Raw genomic sequence first — 21,473 nt, 5'->3', positions numbered from 1 at the left:
CGAGCGAGGTGGAGAATTGGTACCTCGTCCGAGGCCTTACGGTTTCATTTTGGGCCAAGCCCGCTTTGGGTGGGCCTAGATATTGTTCGAGGTGGGTAGGGCAGCCCAGCCGAGCCTCGGATAAGGTGGGGTTTTGCCAGCGGTTGTCTCTTAGCTTCGATTTTTAGAAGGTCTAAGCGATTTTTTCGGTTCTTGCTTAGGGGACCCCTTATTATGGTACCCGACACAAAGTGAATTTCAAGAAGTAGCTTCACTCCATCTTCTTGGGTGATGCATTTTTGCAGTATCCCTTCCTTGGCACTTTTCCTCATCAAGTTGTCGTCCACCAGCACGTAATGCTTACTTCGATGGATTAGGCGTTTAGTTTCAGTCTTATCAGCGGGTACTTCGGCGCTGGAGAGGTACCTAATGAACTGTTCCCTCCAATCGGTGGCTGGCGAAGGTACCGTAAGTACCAACTGCTCGGCGGGAGCAACTTCCTGAATTTCCTTATCTTCCTTAATGGATGGCACCAGAACATCTTGAATGAAGACCCCTGATGGAATCGCGGCATGAGAGGAGCCTAACTTGGATAGGTGATTGGCGAGCTGATTTTGATTGAGTACCACATGGTGGTACTCAATACCGTAGAACTTCCCTTCAATCTTCCTGATTTTGGCGCAATATGCATCCATCTTCTCGCTAGAGCAAGACCAGTCTTTGTTGAGCTGGTTGATGACTAGCGTGGAATCCCCATATACCATGAGGCATTTGACGCCGAGCTCAACAGCTATACGGAGTCCATGGAGACATGCTTCAAATTCGGTGGCGTTGTTGGAGGCCAGAAAGTGTATCCGGAGAATGTATCGGAGCTTATCCTTGGTTGGCATAATGAACAGAATGCCTGCACCAGCACCGTTGATGTTAATGGCGCCGTCAAAATGCATCACCCAGTGCTCGAGGCATGTGGCGGTGATGGGCTCTTGGATCTTGGTCCACTCAGCGATGAAATCAGTAAGCGCCTGAGACTTGATGGTAGGCCTACTTCTAAATTCAATTGAGTAAGTGCTGAGCTCAACAGCCCACTTGATGATACGGCTGTTGGCCTCTTTGTTACGGAGAATGTCCCCTAGAGGGAACTCGATGACCACGGCGATCTTGTAATACTTGAAGTAGTGGCGGAGCTTACGCGACATGATCAGGACGGCATATAGCAGCTTCTAGACCTGAGGATAATGAGTCTTGGGCTCGTTAAGAACCTCGCTGATGAAATATACTGGACGTTGCACCATATAGGCGTGCCTAGCCTCCTTGTGTTCGACCACAATGGCTATGCTGACGACACGAGAAGTAGCAACGATGTAGATCAGGAGAGTTTCGTCTAGCTGTGGCGCCATCATGATCGGAGGCTTTGTTAGGAACAACTTGAGCTGCTCAAAGGCTGTGTCTGCCTCCTCCGACCAAGAAAAACGCTTAGAGGCCTTGAGGAGTTTGAAGAATGGTAGCTCTTTTTCGCCGAGGCGCGATATGAAGCGGCTTAAAACAGCCATGCAGCCTGTAAGCTTCTATATATCCTTGACGCATGTTGGGCGTTTCATGTTGGTGATGGCAGAGATCTTGTCAGGATTGGGCTCAATGCCTCATGCGCTGATAATGTAGCCTAGGAGTATACCAGATGGAACTCCAAAGATGCACTTTGAAGGGTTCAGCTTCCATCGGAACCTTTTAAGGTTGGCGAACGTTTCTTCGAGGTCAACGATAAGATCATCGGTGGTCTTGGACTTGACGACCACATCAATAATGTAAGCTTTGACATTGTGACTGATCTGTTGATCGAGGCACATCTGGATAGCCCTTTGATAAGTCACCCCAGTGTTCTTGAGTCTAAAGGACATGGTGGTGTAGCAGTATGCACCGAAGGGCATGATGAACGATGTCTTGATCTGGTCTTCTTCCTTGAGGGAGATCTGGTGATAGCCAGAGTAACAATCGAGGAAGGAGAGTAGTTCACAGCCAGTGGTGGAGTCTACAACCTCATCTATCCAATGCAGACCGAAGGGGTCTTTAGGGCAGTGTTTGTTAAGATCAGTATAATCAACGCACATTCTCCATTCTTTATTATTTTTTTGAATGAGAACAAGGTTTGCTAATCACTCAGTATGATACACTTCTTTTATGAATCCGGTAGCTAAGAGCCGTTTTATTTCTACCCTAATAGCATCCTTCTTATCTGGCACAAATCGGCGGAGTTTCTGCTTGATTGGTGTGGCGGTCAGCAAGACATTCAAGGAGTGCTCGATCTTCTCCCATGGTACCCCTGGCATGTCTACAGGTTTCTAAGCAAACACGTCGGCATTGGCACGTAGGAAGAAGACGAGCGCGCTTTCCTATTTGGGTCAAGGTGAGCCCCTATCTTCACGGTCTTGGAGGGGTCGTCGAGGCCTAGGCCAACCTCCTTTATTTCCTTGGACTTGGTGGAGGTGCGAGGACGCTCTAGCTCTAGGATCTCCATGTAGTCAGTGGGGACCGTCTTGGCTTCGGTGACCAGGATGGCCATCTAGATGGAGAGGTCGGTGGCTTCGGCGAGGGCGAGACTCTCTGTCTCGCAGGCGTAGGCGATGGAGGGGTTGGCCATAGGGCCAGGACTCCTGCAGGCGAAGGCATCTTCAGCACCAGATACGCGTAGTATGGTACAGCCATGAACTTAGCTAGAGTTGGCCAGCCAAGTATGGCGTGGTAGGCGGTGTTGAAGTCAATGATGTAGAAGTTGATGTGCTCGACGTGGTAGTTGCTTGCCGTGCCGAACTGTACTAGTAGGGTGATCTCTCTAAGTGGTTTGGATGCCCTACCAGGTACCACACCCCAGAAGGAGGAGTCTGAGGGTGTGAGATCTTGCATCCCGAGGCCCAACTCCTTTAGGGATCCAGTGAAAAGGAGATTCAGAGCACTCCCACCGTCAATGTGCACTTTTCTAAAAAGGACCTTCTAGACGGTTGCGTCAAGGACGAGGGGGAAATGTCCTATGTAGGAGATGTCCACCCACTAATCGGCCCTGCTGAAGGTGATGGGGACCTCGGACCATGGGTGATAGCTGGGGTTGGCGGCGGCGTCTTCCGTAGTGATAGCGAGTACTCGCCGTGCGGTGAGCTTCCATTCTCTTCTGCTCTTAGTGGAGGTGAGGCCTCCGAAGATGATGGTGACCACCTTGTCATGGTCCTGGAAGGCATTGTTATTGCCCCCAGGTGGTCGGCGGCCTCCGGCTCCATCGTTGGTGTCGTCGTCCACCTTTTTGTCCTAGAACTCCTTAGCCAAGCCGATGTAGTTTTTCATCTTTTGTTTGGCGTTCTTGTGGAGAGGGCATGGGCCATCGAGGATCTCCTTATATTACTCATCGTAGTTACACTTGGCCCGAGGTTCATTGACGGCGGTGACGATTTTGGCCAGACTTGGGTCCTTTAGGCCGATCATGGCCGCTGTCATGATGGTAACTGCGATCGTCGTAGCAGCGGTCATTATGGCGTCGGTCATCGGGGCGGTCATCATAGCGGTGTGTTGGGCGATGAGTACCTGCATCCTCATTGAAGCACACCTTGGCTTCCTCAACATCGACGTACTGGTTGGCGGTCGTGATCATCTCACCAATCCCGGTAGGTGGCTTGCGGTTGAACTTGGAGCGAAGCTCGCGGTGGTGGAGTCCTCGGATGAAGGCGGTGATGACCTCAGCTTCCATAATATTGGGAATAGAATTCCTCATCTTAGAAAAGCGTCGGATGTAGCTACGGAGGAGCTCGGACAGCTTCTGGTTAATGCGGTTCAGATCATGCTTTATGCCCGACCGAGTACACGTAGCCATGTAATTATCAGTGAAGACTTTTTCAGCTCTTCCTAGGATCCGACGGAGTTCGGGGCAAGGCTTGTATACCAGCTCATGGCGGCTAGCGTGAGCATGATAGGAAGATAATTCGCCATGAAACTGGTGTCTCCTCCGGCGGCATGGACAGCAGTAGTGTAAGCCTATAGCCACTGTGTTGGGTTCATCCTTCCTTCATAAGGCTCAACCCTAGTGATTTTGAAACCACAGGGCCACTGAAGTGTTCGGAGCACCCCCTATGAATGTTGGAGGCCCCTCAGGGTTGTCGGCGCCGTCATCTGCAGCGTTGCCATCGGTGAGCGGCTCGAGAGCTGAGTTTGGGTTACCGTACTCTTGCTCATACTCCTAGCAGCGGCGTACTTTGTCTTCATGGTGACCAAAGCGGCGTTCATCGATACATCGTCGTGCATCTCAGAGATTGTTGAGGTGCACTCGGACATCCTAGTCAACCTCCTGGTTGGGTTGGCGGTGATGTTCAATGCAGTTGCCCCTAGCTCTGCCCTAGAGGGGTTGGCTATCGTCGCGGTGCTGGTCAGTGAAGCGACTTGGGCGGTGGTTGGATCTTGTGGTGACTGATCGGCGAATCGAAGTTGTGGTGTAAGAAGGTCTCTGATCCTGGAGGATCTCATTGACCTAGCAATGCACCGCTTTAAGCATTGCGGCGACCTTGGCGACCTTCGGTGTCTGTGGGAGCCAGGCGAGCTCATTGGTGGCCACGGCCAAGTTGGCGCTTGGAGTCTTGTAGTTGTCGTGGCCATCAATGCGGAGAAGCTCGTCGTCAAGGTTGCACTAGAGTGGCCTTCCTTGCGAGTCAAGCTGCTGCTCGGCCATCGCAAGGGTAATCTCGTTTGCTCGACGTTGTGCGCGGTTGATGTTCTGGTTCTCACGAGCGGCGCGTTCCTCCTCAGTTTCGCCGTTCCAAGGGGGGCTGTCGATGCTGACGTTGAAGATTACGCTACCATGGAACGGAGGGAGAGGAAGTTGCTCGGTGAAGGTTTCGGCAGGGGTCCCCGTAGAGCCCTAGGACTCGGAGTCCAAATTCTCCTCCTGGATTGTCTGGAGGGATGCTCTAGAGCATCGGCCGACGTGAAGCATGTTGATGTCCAGCGAAGGTTGGTCAGTGAGAGGATGGACGTCTCCCACCTGGTCGGCAAATTTGCTCCTTTGGGCATCTTGGAAGGTGGCAGCGATGTTGGTGAGCCCGAAGGGCAGAGCCGCAACTCCTGGAGTTTTCCGAGCAGCCTCTGGTAGATCTAGATTGGAGGGTGGTCGGTGCTGGACCAGAGTATCCATAGCTGATTCGGCGATGGAGAGGCAATCGGTGAGCTTCTAACCAACCTGATCGATTGATGCGATCAGATCATCGTTGTTGATCTGCCTCCTCTAGTAGCGAGGAAGCGGGAGGCGAGTTATTGATGAAGGCAACCTCAGAGGTGGTTCCAAGATTGGATCTACAGTCACAGGTGCGGGGGTGATCGACGTAAAATCGATCTGCACCGGCTCGAGGAGCGCTCCGACTCCGTCAGCGTTGATGATCCATGAGATCGATCCGATCGTGAAGATCTGGCCAAGCTACGGGAGGGACGAAGAGCCTGCGGAAAAAGCCATCTTGTTCGACAAGGAAACAGCACGCAAGCCCTTACCTGGCGCGCCAACTATCGACAAAAGATGCCTGCCAGTCCTCCGAGGGGTATCCCATGAAGATAGATTTGTCGGTGGAGGTGCACGTGATCAGGAATCAAATGGTGACATAGTATCTGAGAAGTGGACGTGCCTTCTGAGCAGGTCGAGGTGCTTGCACTGGCCCCTGGTGCTCTGTAGGTAGCCGAATCACCATAGATGATGACAAAGAAATTTCTATGCAAAACCAAAGAACAATCTTGCGGACAACGTCATGTTGAACTTGAGGTCCATCTGGTTCACTGGAGGAAACAGCACGCAAGCCCGCATAGCAAGTCCCCGATCCTGATAGTAGGTGACGTAGTCATGTGGTGTTAGGGTCAGAAAGTAGAAGAAAGGCATAAGACCGATCGAGCAGGCAACCAGTCCATGGGTGGAGCCCTGAATCGAAAAGCGCACATTCACCACAAGGTGAAGTATGCCCACTTAGTCCCTGAGCCTGCTAAAAGATGAAGAATGAATCTTGTAGCAAGGTCAAAGAAAAAGAAGTCTGAAAGCTTTGTCGACGTCATCCGACATGCGCGTATCAAGACCCCAGACGTGCTGCCCAAGATAAGCACCCTGATCCAAACAGCCTGGGGCAGCTTGATAGCACATCGATGAGACATAGCAAGATCCGACCACCAAGGGTGAAGTCCGAGCGCCGAGGAGTCCCCGGCGTAGCTGGCGACGTCCGAGCACTGAGAAGTCCCTAGCGTAGGCGGCGATGTCCGAGCACTGAGGAGTCCCCGGCGTAGCTGGCGATGTCCAAGCACCGAGGAGTCCCCGGCGTAGCTAGCGATGTCCGAGCACTGAGCAATCCCCAGCATAGGCAGCGATGTCCGAGCACCGAGGAGTCCCCGGCGTAGGCGGCGATGTCCGAGCACCGAGTAGTCCCCGGCGTAGGCGGCGATGTCCGAGCACTGAGGAGTCCCCGGCGTAGGCGGTGATGTCCGAGTAGTGAGGGGTTCTCGGCGTAGCTGGCGATGTTCGAGCACCGAGGAGTCCCCGGCGTAGCTGGCGATGTCTGAGCTTTGAGGAGTTTCTGGTGAAGCTGGCGAGGTCCGAGCACCGAGGAGTCCCCGGCATAGCTGGCGATGTCCGAGCACTGAGGAGTTCCCGGCAAAGCTGGCGGGGTCCGAGCACCGAGGAGTCCCCAGCGTAGCTGGCAATGTCTGAGCTCCGAGGAGTTTCTGGCGAAGCTAGCGAGGTCCGAGCACCGAGGAGTCCCTAGCACAGCTGGCAACGTCCATGTGGGAGTTTCCGACAAAGCTGGCGAGGTCCGAGCACCGAGGAGTCCCTGGCGTAGCTGGCGATGTCCGAGCACCGAGGAGTTCCCAGCGAAGCTAGTGATGTCCGAGCACCGAGGAGTCCCCGGTGTAGCTGGCGATGTCCAAGCATCGATGAGTCCCTGTCGTAGCTAGCGACGTTCGTGCGGTGAAGTGTGCCCACTTAGTCCTTGAGCACGAAGAATCCGAGCGCCGAGGAGTAACCGACGTAGCTGGAGATGAAGCACGAGTGACGAACAGCCTGGTCAACTAGTCAGCGGTGAAGTGAGCATTGAGTAGAAGCGACCGACGAATAGTCTGATCAACTGGTCGACAACGAAGTCATTGAACCTAGCGGTCTGACCAGTTGATCGGTGGAGAAGTCCGAGCACCAGGTGATCCGATCGCCAGGACGATGATCCTACAATACAAATATGTAGAACGGGTAGTACATGATGTAAAAATATATGAACTCCAGAGAAAAATCAGCAATGACGATGAAATAGCATATGTAGCTCGGCGATCAGTTGGTGTGAAGATGTAATTATATTTAATATAAATCGCCCGATCAGTTAGTATATAACTGAGTCTCCAGCCCTAGCTAGCCCATAGTCCATAACGTCGAGCACGGGGCCCGTGCACGTGTAGGAGGAACAGGCATCACCAAGGAGCCACTGCCTCGCACCGATGTCCGAGGGCTGGCTCCGCCTCACCCGATGTCTGAGGGCAGACTCTGCCTCGCTTGATGTCTGGGAGCAAACTCTGCCTTGCCCGACCCCTAGGGGCAGGCTCCGCCTCGCTCGATGTTTGGGAGCAGATTTCGCCTCGCCCGACGTCCGAGGGCTGGCTCCACCTCACCCGATGTCTACGCACTACTCCTTCATAACTACGCAGATAAGGCAGGACACTCAAGTCAATCGTAATACCAAGGACCACACCCTGCACGCCTATAGGAAAGTATCATCAGGATATGACAAGACAGGCGCTTTAAGGCCCTTCCGGACATGTCAGAGCCCAAACAGTGTTGTAGGCACCGACATTTGTTTTACAGTGTTGTGGGTGCCACCATTGGCCCTCGGGCGTGGATCCTGATAGAACCATACGACAACAACTACGGTCCAAGTGAAGACTCACGTCCTCTACAGTGATGGACGTGTAGTCACTGTGCCATCCGCTCCCCGTGGGGTTGCGGATCAACACCCGGTCCATCGCGCCGCCCACCGGGGCGGGATGGGACGTGACCACTTACTGATCAAGTCAGAGTGTGGCATCATCAATGGACAGATGCCCAGCATGGAGCTATCCCTGGCACCGTCTGCCGTGTCAGCACGGCTGGCTCAGAGGAAAAGGAAGACCCGGCACCTTCGAAGGACCTTCTTTGCCTCTGGTTTTTCTTCTTTCTCTCATCTGTAATCCCTACTTCCCCTTGGTCTATAAAAGGGAAGGCAGGGCACCCCACTAAGGAGACCAATCAATTCCACACATCACACCACACAGCTAAGTAGCATCCAAGCTCTTAGCACCCGTTCAACCTTTTCCATCAGAGACTTGGGACATGTCCCTCTCTCGCCAGTTTGTACCCCCTACTATAAACTTTTTAGTGCAAATAACATGAGCAGCAACCACGAACTGGACGTAGGGACATTCTACCCGAACCGGTATAAACCTTGTGTCTTTTTAGCACACCATCTAGGCCAAACGCGCAATAATACAAATTTACTCGTTGGTGTTTACTCGAAACACCGACACCAGAGGTGTCACATTTTGGGGCGAAAGTGAGGATGTGGGGGAGGGAGATGAGAAATTATGTGGAAGATGGTATGGAGGATGTTGTGCGATGGGAGAAAGTTATGCACTGATGGTATGGTGGATGTTTCTTCTATGATAGTTCTAACGTCGCCACTAGATCGGCACCGGGTTGTTAGGTGGCTTCCAAATGCACATTAACACCTGCAATTTAATCGAGTCATCACCTAAGTTTTGGGCTATGTTTATTTGGATAATGGCATGGGAGGTCCTTTCTTTAATTTTCCTATATTGCACTGGATTGAAAAACTTCACCTCCGCATCCAATTTTCTTGGCTAATGGATGAATGTCCCCTACTCTGACGGGCTCTGATGATGATCTTTTAGTGTTCGAGGTTGTTGGAAGTGGATATCTATCGCTAGTGGACCTAGAGGGAGCTCTAGTGTAGCATGGAAGCATGCAGTGGTCGATTGTGTAGGGGAGAGGGCGGTCACAAATGTTGACCTAATCACTGCCGACGAATTAGCATGGGAGCGACCACAATAGTGGGATATTCGGTAGCAAGAGCTGCTAGAGATGGGAAGGATGGTGGGGCGAGCACCCATCGACGCTAGGAGAAGGAAGGGCAGAGGGCTATAGGCGGGGTTTCCGGGTAGGCCTCCTAGGCGCCAGACACGCTGACGAGGCTGTGTGTGGCTATTGGAAGAGGGTTGTGGCCGAAGGCGGATGTGCACTGCATGGGTAGAGGATGTTGAGAAGAGATATGGTGGGAAGATAATTTATCGTGACCATTGATTTAAATATCCAATGGTACAAAATTTGGATATGTCCCAAAGGCAACCCTAAAACTATTTGCAAGTAGAGTTATATATTTACTACTCATTCAATCTCGAAATGCAAGGCACTCAAGCAATTTTAGGACCAAATAAGGAGGCTGACAAAAGGCTAACTTGCCTTTCACTTAATAGTTAGCTCGGTTGTCAACTTGTTTAATTTTCTAGTAACACATAGTTTAAAAAGACATGCATGCATGTCATTGGTTTCGGCTACCAATTATAGAAGTCATTTTGCGCAAGATGACGTTTAAAGACATGGATTTGGGGTTTAAAAGTCAAGCACATATAGATGAGGTTGGGCAATCCAGAATACCTTATGATTTTAGACAAATTTTGAACTTTTGGTACCTTGTATTTTAGGATAGATGGAACAGTAGAATTATACTACCGTGATAGGATGGTGACTTATTTAGTGTTGAGGGCTTATTTGGCATAGCTCAAAAGGGCTCAAACTTCTCCGGTAAGTTCACTGTAGCATGAGCCGGTGAAGATTCACCGTTTGAACGAACCTAGTGTTGGGTCATCCAATCATCCTATGGTAGGTACAATGTACGAGCAGTGGCCATCGAGCTGAAGGTGGGCAAAGCGGCTTGAGGCTGCATGCGAGATTTGGCTTGGTTTGGCACATAAGAATTTAGCATGTCATTGATCTTAAGTTCTTTTGGAAATGCTCCACCGGCGAGTGTTCAGACAACTTTTCCTATTGGATGCTATTTTAGTTAGGTCCAGCTCATACAAATGGCCCAATAATCTCTACCAAACATATTTCTCAGCCACACCGCTACTCGTCTTCCCGACGTGGTACTGGGGCGGAGACATTTGTGGCGGGCGGCTCCGTGCTCGCCTTTGTCCTTCGTCGCTAACCGCCTTCCATCACTACCTTTTCCTCCCTCGTGGCCCTGCCTGCCCATGCCAGCCAGCAGCAGCCACGCATGTGCGCAAAGCGTCGGCCACCACGTGTGGCCAGGCGGCCAGGAGAGAGGTGGTCGTCGCTGACTGGGCCCATGCATGGCGTAGGCGTAGCTGGCCACTGTCAGGCCATGCCACCATCCTCGGCCGTCGGCTTGTCGAAATCGGCCGTTCTCCTGCTCTGTGTTGCGTCGTACGGAAGAAGGGTAAAAACCGCATGTTGCAAGAGTATGTTTCAAATGTTTTAAATATATGTTACAAGTGTTGTATACCGATGTGGCAAAAGTAAATCAAGATATTGCAATGTTGTAATGGCTATGCACATATGTTTCTAAGTGTATGTTCCAAATGTTTTATCCGTTCCAAACATATGTTGCAAGTGTTTTTATCTGGTTGCTGCATATACATGTATGTTGCAGGCATATGTTTCAAGTGTTTTTAAGTATTTCATACGTATATTTGAAAGTGTTTCATTTGGATGTTGCATATTTTTGCAATGGTTTACAAATATTTTTCAGGCGTTTTCGTAAATGTTTCAGACGTTTGTTTGAAGTGTTTTATTTGTCATCTTGTGTATATTACAACTGTTGTATATAGATATTTAAAAAGTAGATCAGGTGTTACATGTGCTTGGAAGAGATTAACGGCGCGGGCGATGTCCTGTATGGCGTACACAAGCCTGACGCGCTAGACGCGGACTCGCTCCTGTGCGGGCTACGTCCGCCCGAAAAGTCCGAAGTTCTTTTAGCTATGAAAACTCGTGTTCCAAACAATGTCTAAACAGTAAGCTCAATCCTCAATGGCTAGAGCTGACGTTGAATAAGTTGTCCAGAGATTTCAATTCGCATGACAAATCAAGCCTAGCACGGCTGGAAGAGCAATACGTTCCCCTCAGGCTGGCGGAACCGGGACGCTCCCTCGCCTTACATCCGTTGAGCGTTGGCGGCCAGCGCCGCGCGGAGCGCCTCGCCGAACTCAACGAGCCTTCCGGCGTCAGGCATCACGTCCCTGACGGCCTCGTGCCCGCAGAGCCGCGCCACCCACGCCGCGAGCCGGGGCGTTCTCTTCTCGTCGAGGACCCTCTGCGCGGTGATCCGCTCCGCTGCCCGGAACCACCCGACGTAGGAGCCGAGGACGATGTCTAAGAATCCGATGTCGTCACCGGCGAAGAATCGCTGCCCCTTGCTGCACGCCGCGAAGGCCAACTGCTCCGCCGCCTCGGCCTTGTCGCCGTCGATCATGCCCCTCAGCGTCCGGAGCGCCGTCGGGAGCTGCCCAAGTTTGGTTTCGCGTCATGGAGATCAGCCACGAGGTGGTGCATTCGATTTCCAGCTGAAATGAAATGGCTGCGGATCTGTACCTTGGCGTCGGCGTACTCGGCCCAGAAGCGGTGGACGGCGCGGTCGTAGGGATCGGCGGGGAGGATCCGCGGCCTGGCGCCGGCGAAGGCCTCGTCGACGTACTGCAAGATGACGAGCGACTCGCAGACCGGCCTCCCGCCGTGGAGGAGCACGGGGATCTGCTTGTGCACGGGGTTGGACTTGAGGAGCAGCTCGCTCTTCTTGCCCGGCTCCTCCTGCAGGAGCTCGTAGGCCACGCCCTTCAGCCTGAGCGCGACGCACACCCGCATCACGAACGGGCTCGCCCACCCGCCGACCACGCGCACCGCCGCCGCGTCGTCTGATGCCATAGCTGGGCGGCCCTGCAACGAAGACAGGAGCTGCACGCGTAGGTCGCTGGTGGGTCAATGAACACGACCTGAATCATCAGTGTAGCACCAAGTAGCCTTGTAGGACCACACGTGACCAAACGTGCCGCTACACGTGCTATGAGCCTGTGACTTTACCAATTGCCAGCCGGAGACAAGTAGTGCTGGAGCTGGAAAGCTCTGATTCAGCCTGAAATTGGAGTACTCCAAGCGCTTCCGTTAACAGAAAAGGATAACTCTACATACAGGCACTTAAAGTGTCGTTGATTACGATTTACAAATCTCATACTACCACTTTGATTAATAATAATTCTAAAAAAATACTGTTCATCAAAATCTCTATCGATCAAAATGGTTTCACTAAGGTTTTAACTTTATATTAAATATGATGCCATATAGAGAGAAAAATGACATCAAAAAATTTATGAAGTGGAAGAAGAGATGTTTCATTATGAATTGAAACTCGGTATCATCATCATCATACAGATCTTTAGTTTCTGACACCACCTCCCAACAGTAGATCAATCTGCAGTCCTACAGTACCGGCCTCTTTTCAGGTCCGTCCGATCGGAACGCCCCCGCTCCATCCCACCCCTCCGTTTCAGGGAGACTGCCTCCGCTAAAACAAAACTCCAACGCCTCGCTGCCTCCGTCGGCCTCCTCGAAGGTTCACGCGACGAAAAAGAAGGCCTTGCATTCTCGACCCGCCGCCGCTCGTCGCTCCCATCGCCCGCCCCTCTCTTCCCCTGCACCCCCCGCTCGCCGCCGCCGCTCCACCCGCCGACACTCCTCCCGCCACCGCCACTGCGCTTGGCCCTGCATGTGCCTGCGCAGATGAGTCGCGTTGTCTCCTCTTCCTCCCCCCGGTGGCTACGGGGGCCGATGCGGCGGCTGGCGGCATCGGCGCTTGGGGCGCGATCATGCTCCGGGTGCAAGCGCTTCCCTCATCTTCATCCCTGCCCGAACTTGGTGCTCCCCAAGGTCTACTTAGTGTCTTCGAGTACATCGACGCCGTCGAGGTTCGTGTCCCCTTCTTCTTCTCGGTCTGGATCTAGGGTTCGATCTCAATGGGGTTGTTACGGTCTTCTTGATTTGGTTAGGTTTTGACTAACATCTTTGTGTTTGTTTTTCCCTGAGGTCCTGGAGCTTGCCGGGAACCCCGCCAAAGATCCACATCGTCGTCGGTAATACATGTCAGGACAGATCTACCACTAATGATCCTTTGTCCTCTCATCTATTTCTTCAGATTTGCATATATAGGCTGGTCAAACTGATTAAACAATAATCTTAATAACTAACTGATCTGGGAACCCACTTTTCATTTCCCAAAACTTTCCTTCAGGTTCTATTTGTTTTTCAAGAAGTACATCTACCTTATCAATTTGTGAACAAATTGAGCTCTTAGATGTTTTTTATATGTTCATGGATTCATTGCAGCACCGTTTGTTCTTGGCTATATGAGAAGCACCTCAATTTAATGCCTTTCACCCGTTCAACATATGGACATGAATCCACTGCGTATCAATTTCTGCATATTATTTAAATATTTTTAAGTGCTTACCAATATCCTAACTGATTTGTTTTTCCAGATGGAAACTGACCTATCAATTGCCTTATGGATGTTGGATTTCCTACACCTCAACGTGCTGACATGTGAAAGGTCTTGAGGGTGTGTTTGGTTACCTTCCCTCCTTGTGAGAAATAAGCCAGGCTAGCCTGACCTATCTCCGGCAAACCAAGATGGATTTGTTTGGTTGCCTACACTTCTAAACGTGGCTAACATCTAGGGCAACGTATCATGTGCAAACTAACCGACCTGTACAAACTTAAAAACTATCAATCAGGACTACCAGATGTTGATCCAATGGATACGGTGAGAGGTGGAATTTTTTTGCGTTTAAGCCCTCCACCTGTCGGCTTTTTTTTGCGCTTAAGCCCCATCACCACATCTATTGGATCAGCATCTAGCGATCCTTTCCAAGTTTACACAGGTTGACTGGTTTGCACCTGATACGTTGCCAACATCTAGTTGTGTTGCCTACACTTCTAAATGTGGCTAACATCTAGTTGTGTTTGGTTGGCTAATTTAGCTTAGATAGAGTCATCTCTTTTTGGTGCACATAACTTCACCACCTTCTTTTGCAATCTGTGGAACACGTGTCTCCGACGCACGAGTCAACCTAGCACCGCGCGGCCGCGCAGCTGCTGGTGAATGCCGGCGCGGAGCTAGCCGCCGGTGACGTGGCGCTCTACGCCCGCGCGGCCGTGGAGCCGGACGACGTCGCGCGCAATGGCGGGGACGCGACGGTGGCGTGCTGGGACGGCGTCACCGTGCGGTGCTCCAGGGGAACGTCGGGATGGTCAGGGTCCCTGTTGCCGAACCAGTAGCTCCCTGCTGCTCCAAATCGTCAATTCGAAAGCTCTTTATTTGATTTGCTTTGGGGCGAACGCTCACTGAAATTGAATCAGGGAGAGATTGGGGAAGCAGATGGAATTGACGGGGATGGTTCATTGCTTCTAGCAGATGGAATTGACGAGGATGCTTCATTGCCTCCAATCTTCAGCATGCAGTTCTTGTCTTGTGCCATGCCTCCCCTAGACAACTGCGAGATTTGCAGGCTAACAGCTTCAACTCTGTAGCTGCTTGGGTTTGGGATGGGGCGCAGAGGACAAGCGGGTTTCATTATCTCGAGTAAATGCGTGCGCCTGCGCAAGCACAAAATAGCGGCTGCAAAAAGAAGATGAACCGACTGAATGGCTCGGCGGCGAGCGAGCAGAAGAAGTTAGCTGCGACAGGCCCCAGCTGCCACCCTTACTATTGGCGGCGCCCGGCCTGAAGGCCACTAGCAGCGGCCACAGCCACCATGGCGGCGTCCAGCGCTCCGGGCTTGACGAGAAAGCCAGCCCTGCTTCGAGACCGAGTGCCGCGTCGTCTCCTCGTTCCGCCACGTGCCCCAGTTGCCCGAGCACTGTCGCCGCTTTGAGACACCACGGCTGCTCCGGAAGCCGCGCGTCGCCAGCCGCACAAGAGCCGCCGCAGCGCAAGAGGACGGGGTGCAGGCCACCACCGGAACCGCCGCGCTGCCGTCACCGCCTCGTGTAGGCACCGTGGGGAGTGGGAGCTTTTCCACCGGTGGCGAGAGAGACGACACGGACGACCGCCGCCCGTGCAGTGGAGGTGACGGGAACCATTGCGGGAACTAGCACAAGCCTAGCCCCAGAAAAACCGACCCCCACTCACGTTTTTCTGGAGCCTGGCTAAATGTCCAATTTGGTTTACGGGGGCCTAGCTAAAAGACATGTCCAGCAACCAAACATGTCCGATTTAGCCTCGTGGAGCTTGGCTGACCTAGAGGCAGGGAACCAAACATGCTCTAAATGGCTAGAGGAGTAGTGCCTATAAAAAATTTTATATAAAAATACTAGAGCGAGTAGTTAGTAACTTAAACGATGAAATACAATTTTGCTCTAACTCTATAAGGTTGCAAGCCACCTATATCAACAATTTTAATTGTTATAATCTCTAGACACACAAGGCTATGTCACTGCTCTCTAAGTTAGTGAGCTCTTAAAGACTAACTAAAAAACATCACTAACCAAACTAACAAGCTCTCAAAGACTAACTACGGTACAAAATTTTAACTAAGCAAGAATGTAAACAATATAAATACAAGAGTGCGTAGGGTGATTATATCGCCGTGGCAAGAGATGATAAACTAATCAAATAATAGCAAGTGATCGAGTCACCAGGAGAATCCCAATCACAAATGACACAAGAATTTTTCTCCCGAGGTTCACTTGCTTACCGGTACGCTAGTCCCCGTTGTGTCAAACAACACTTGGTGGTTCGACGGCTAACAGGTGTCACACACCTAGCCCAACACTAGGACGTCGCAAGAACTTACCCACAAGTGAGGTAACTCAATGACACGAGTAATTCATTATAGTTACCTTTCAGCGCTCCGCCGGCAAAGGCACAAGACCCCTCACAATCATCGGGAGATGGCCACAAACAATCACCAACTCGTGCCAAAGCTCCTCCATAGCTCCAAGCCATCTAGGTGGCGACAACCACCAAGAGTAACAAGAAATTCACAGCCACGACGATCCCCAAGTGCCACTAGATGCAATAACTCAAGAAAATGCACTAGAAATCACTCACAATCTCACTATCATGATGAATCAATGATGGAGATGAGTGAAAAGTGTTTGCTTAGGCTCACAAGGTTGTCAAGGATGTCAAAGTGCCAAGAGAGGGTGCCCAAAGCCGGCCCTTTCACTTAAATAGACACCCTTTTGAGGAAATAGTCTGTGGGGGGTACGACCCCGGATACCCACGGCAGACCACATAGGCTGCGCCTCCAGGGGCGGCCCGGCCCATGAGAAGGAGCCTTGCGGGGCACGATTCTGCTCGGCGCCTCCCGCAAGACATGGGGAGGATATCCTGAAGATGTTACGAGATCTGTTAGGATACGTACGATCTCATGATTCTTGTAATCTGTTATTACTTTCCGGTTATCTCTCAGATCTAACCGACTTGTAACTCTGCCCCCGGACTATATAAGGCGGGCAGGGACCCCCTACAAAATCACGACAAATCATACGATAGCTAATACAAACCAACAGACCACAGGAGTAAGGTATTACGTCATACTGACGGCATGAACCTGTATAACTCGTGTGTCTCTGTTGCCTTCTTGTTCTTGATTACACGCTCCTCTGCCGATCAATCTACCTTCGTGGGATACCCCTCGGAGGACTGCCGACGATATTCTGTCGACAGTTGGCGCGCCAGGTAGGGGTGTGCGTGTTGTTTTCTTGTCGAACAAGATGGCTTTTTCCGTAGGCTCTTTGTCCCTCCCGCAGCCCGGCCAGATCTTCACGGTCGAATCCATCACGTGGGTCATCAACGTCGACGGAGTCGGAGAGCTTCTTGAGCCGGTGCAGATCCGTTCTGCGCCGACCACCCTCGCACCTGCGACTACAGATCCAATCTCGGAACCACTTCCGGGGTCGTCTTCATCAGCTACTCGCCGATTGCCTCTCCATTGCCGAGTCGGCTCTGGACACCCTCGTTCAGCACCGACCACCTTCTGATCCCGATCTATCGGTGCTCAGTGCTCGGCAAGCTTTGGGGCTCGCCGCCCTGCCCTTCGGGCTCGCCAACACCACCGCTACATATCAGGACGTCTTGAGGGGCAAATTCGCCGACCAGATCGCCGACCAGCTCCCGCTGACCGTCAACATGCTGCACGCCAGCCGGGGTCCCAGAACGTCCCTCCAAACTATCCTGGAGGAAAATCCGAACTCTGAATCCCAAGGCTCCACGGAGCCCCTCGCTGAGACCTTCACCGAGCAACCCCCGCTCCTGCCTTTCCGGGGTGGCGCAATCTTCAACGTCAGCCTCGACAGCCCTCCTCGGAACGGCGAGACAGATGAGGAACACGCCGCCCATGAAAATAGGAACGCCAACCGCACGCAATGTCGCAATAACAAGTGCGCCCTTGTGATGGCCGAGGCCACTCATGATAACCAGTTTGGCTCGCAAGGAAGGCCCCTCCATCGCAACCTCGATGAAGAATTCCTCCGCGTTGACGGCCACGACGTCTTCAAGACTCTGAGCGCCAATCTGGCGGTGGCCGCCAACGAGCTTGCACACCTCCCGCAGACTCCCGAGCTCACCAAGGTAGCCGCTATGCTTAAAGCGGCACATTGTCAAGTTAATGAGATCCGAGAGGTTCAGCAACCTTCATGCTCCACAAGCGTGATTCGCCGATCAGCCGCTCCTAGATCCAATCGCCGCCCCAGTCAAAGCTGGCTCACCGACCAGTCTCTACCTCCCTAGGGGGGGAGGCCACCACGCCGAGCATCATTGCCAGTATGACCAAGAGGTCGAACAGGACGCCCGAGTGCACCTCAGTAACCTCCAGGATGCACGATGGTGTATCGATCAACGTCGCTTCGGGTGCCATGAAGATGAAGTACGACGCCGCCAGGAGTACGAGTGAGAGTACGGTAATCCGGACTTAGCTCTAGAGCCGATCATCGCCGGCAATACTACTGATATCAGCGCCGACAACCCGGAAGGGCCCCCAGCATTCACTAGGGCACTCTGAACACTCCGGTGGCCCCGTGGTTTCAAAATCACTGGGGTCGAGCCCTATGAAGGAAGGATGAACCCAACTCAGTGGATGCAGGCTTATGCCACCGCCATCCGCGCCACTGGAGGAGACACCAACGTCATGGTGAATTATCTCCCCGTCATTCTCACGCCAGCCGCCATGAGCTGGTTCACAAGCCTTGCCCTGGACTCCATCGGATCTTGGGAAGAGCTAAAGAAAGTCTTCACCGACAACTACATGGCTACATGCAGACGGCCGGGCACCAAGCACGATCTCAACCGCATCACGCAAAAGCCGTTCGAGCTACTTCACAGCTACATCAGACGCTTCTCCGAGATGAGGAATTCTATTCCCAACATCACGGAAGCCAAAGTCATCACCGCCTTCGTCCGAGGACTTCATCACCGTGAACTCCGTTCTAAGTTCAACAGAAAGCCACCTACCGGCATCGGCGAGATGATCACAACCACCAACCAGTACGCCGACGCCGAGGAAGCAGAGGTGCATTTTAATGAAGACACGGGCACTAATCGCCCGCCTCGCCGCCACGACGACCGCGCTGATGACCAATAGCACAACAACCGCCGCTACGATGACCGCAGTTTCCACCGGGACAGCAGACGTGATCGGCTAGATGGATTCAAACCTAGTTAGAATCGCCACCGCCGACCAGACCACTTTGTTGCCAACGTTAATGAGCCGCGCGCCAAGCGTAACTACGATGAGCAGTACAAGAAGATCCTCGATGGCCCGTGCCCCCTGCACAAGAACGCCAAACACAAGATGAAAGACTGCCTTGGTTTGGCTAAGGAGTTCTAGGACAAAAAGCATGACGACGACAATGGCGAGAACGGAGGACGCCGACCTCCTGGGGGTAATAACAATGCCTTCCAGGACCATGACAAGGTGGTCGCCACCATCTTCGGGGGTTTCGCCTCCAACAAGAGCATAAGGGAACGGAAGCTCGCCGCCCGACGAGTGCTCGTCGTCGCTTTAGAAGAAACTACCGTCAACCCCAGCTATCGCCTGTGGTCCGAAGTACCCATCACTTTCAGCAGGGCCGACCAGTGGGCGGACATACCTTACACAGGGCGTTTTCCCCTCATCCTCGACGCGACTGTCCAGAAGGTGCTCTTCAGAAAAGTCCTCGTCGACGGTGGGAGCGCTTTGAATCTACTCTTCGCCGAGGCCCTAAGGGAGCTCGGCCTCGGGACAACGAATCTCACGCCCTTAGACTCCTCCTTCTAGGGCATGGTACCTGGCAGGGCATCCAGACCGCTTGGGGAGATTACCCTACTAGTACAGTTTGGCATGGCAACCAACTACCGAGTGGAGCATATCAACTTCTACGTCGCTGACTTCGACACCGCCTACCACGCCATACTGGGGCATCCGGCTCTGGCCAAGTTCATGGCCGTTCCGCACTACACGTATCTGGTGTTGAAGATGCCTTCGCCCACAGGAGTCCTGTCTCTACGGGCCAACCTTTTCGTCGCCTACGCTTGCGAGACAGAGAGTCTCACCCTCGCCGAAGCCACCGACCTCTCCATCCAGATGGCTAGCATGGTCGTCGAAGCCAAGATGGCGTCTGCTGACGACATGGAGATCCCAGAGCCTCCTCGTGCCTCCACTAAGTCCAAGGAAGTCAAGGAGATCGGCCTCGGCCTTGACGACCCTTCCAAGATGGTGAAAATTGGGGCTCACCTTGACCCCAAATAGGAAAGCACGCTCGTCTCCTTCCTACGTGCCAACGCCGATTTGTTTGCTTGGAAACCTGCAGACATGCTGGGGGTACCACGGGAGAAGATCGAGCACTCCTTGAATGTCTCGCCGACTGCTAGACCAATCAAGCAAAAACTTCGCCGATTCGCGCCGGACAAAAAGGAGGCCATTAGGGTAGAAATAAAATGGCTCTTAGCTGCCGGATTTATAAAAGAAGTGTATCATCCAGATTGGTTAGCTAATCCTGTTCTTGTTAAGAAAAAGAATAAAGAATAGAGAATGTGTGTTGATTATACTGATCTTAACAAACACTGCCCTAAAGACCCCTTCGGCCTGCCTCGGATAGACGAGGTTGTAGACTCCACCGCCGGCTGTGAGTTGCTCTCCTTTCTTGACTGTTACTCCGGCTATCATCAGATCTCCCTCAAGAAAGAAGATCAGGTCAAGACGTCGTTCATCACGCCTTTCGGTGTATACTGCTACACCACTATGTCGTTCAGACTAAAGAACGCTGGAGCGACCTACCAAAGGGCTATCCAGACGTGCCTCGACTAATAGATCGGCCGCAACGTTGAAGCCTACATCGACGACGTGGTCGTCAAGACTAAAACCGCCGACAATCTTATCGTCGACCTCGAAGAAACTTTCTCCAACCTAAACAAATACCGATGGAAGCTGAACCCTTCAAAGTGCATCTTTGGAGTTCCATCCGGTATCCTGCTGGGCTACATCATCAGCGCTCGGGGCATCGAACCAAACCCTGACAAGGTCTCTGCCATCACCAACATGAAACGGCCGACATGTGTCAAGGATATACAAAAGCTTACAGGCTGCATGGCTGCGTTAAGCCGTTTTATCTCATGCCTCAATGAAAAAGGGCTACCTTTCTTCAAGCTCCTCAAGGTCTCCGAGCTTTTTTCTTGGTTAGAGGAGGCAGACACAGCTTTCGAGCAGCTCAAGTTGTTTTTAACAAAACCTCCAATCATGACAGCGCCATGACCAGATGAAACTCTGCTGATCTATATCGCCGCCACTTCTTGCGTTGTCAGTACAGCTATTGTCATCGAACGCGAGGAAACTAGACACGCCTACAAGGTGCAACGTCCGGTCTATTTTATTAGCGAGGTACTTAATGAGCTCAAAACTCATTATCCTCAGGTGCAAAAGCTGTTATATGCAATTTTGATTACCTCGCGCAAGCTCCGATATTACTTCGAATACTACAAGATCGTCGTGGTCACCGAGTTCCCTCTGGGGGATATTCTCCGCAACAAAGAGGCCAATGGTCGTATCATCAAGTGGGCTGTTGAGGTCGGCACTTACTCCATTGACTTCAGAAGCAGACCGACCGTTAAGTCATAGGCGCTTGCTGATTTCATCGCTGAGTGGACCGAGATCCAAGAACCCATTGCCGCCACTAGCCCCGAGCACTGGGTGATGTACTTCGACGGCGCCCTTAACATCAACGGTGCTGGTGCGGGCATTCTGTTCATCACGCCGACAAAGGATAAACTCCGATATGTTCTTCGCATACATTTTTCGGTCTCCAACAACGCCGTAGAATACGAAGCATGTCTCCATGGTCTCCGTATAGCTGTCGAGCTCGGCGTCAAACGCCTCATGGTGTATGGGGATTCCGCGCTGGTTATCAA

The 21,473-nt window shown here is 52.2% G+C and overlaps 1 protein-coding gene across 1 annotated transcript; it reads right to left on the bottom strand.

Moving 5' to 3' along the window:
* Positions 1-11,013: 11,013 nt before the first annotated feature.
* On the bottom strand, positions 11,014-11,992 carry LOC136452287 (glutathione S-transferase U17-like). The gene is made up of 2 exons (XM_066452907.1): positions 11,630-11,992; positions 11,014-11,540 (listed from the first exon to the last, which is right to left on the bottom strand). The coding sequence occupies exons 1-2, from the start codon at positions 11,957-11,959 to the stop codon at positions 11,193-11,195; spliced, it is 678 nt and encodes a 225-aa protein (XP_066309004.1). The 5' UTR covers positions 11,960-11,992; the 3' UTR covers positions 11,014-11,192.
* Between the last annotated feature and the right edge of the window lie 9,481 nt (positions 11,993-21,473).

This window comes from Miscanthus floridulus, chromosome 5 (assembly GCF_019320115.1).
Source record: "Miscanthus floridulus cultivar M001 chromosome 5, ASM1932011v1, whole genome shotgun sequence".
NCBI lineage: Eukaryota > Viridiplantae > Streptophyta > Magnoliopsida > Poales > Poaceae > Miscanthus > Miscanthus floridulus.
The sequence above is the reverse complement of the archived record's forward strand: the minus strand, read 5'-3'. Positions and strand labels throughout refer to the sequence as shown.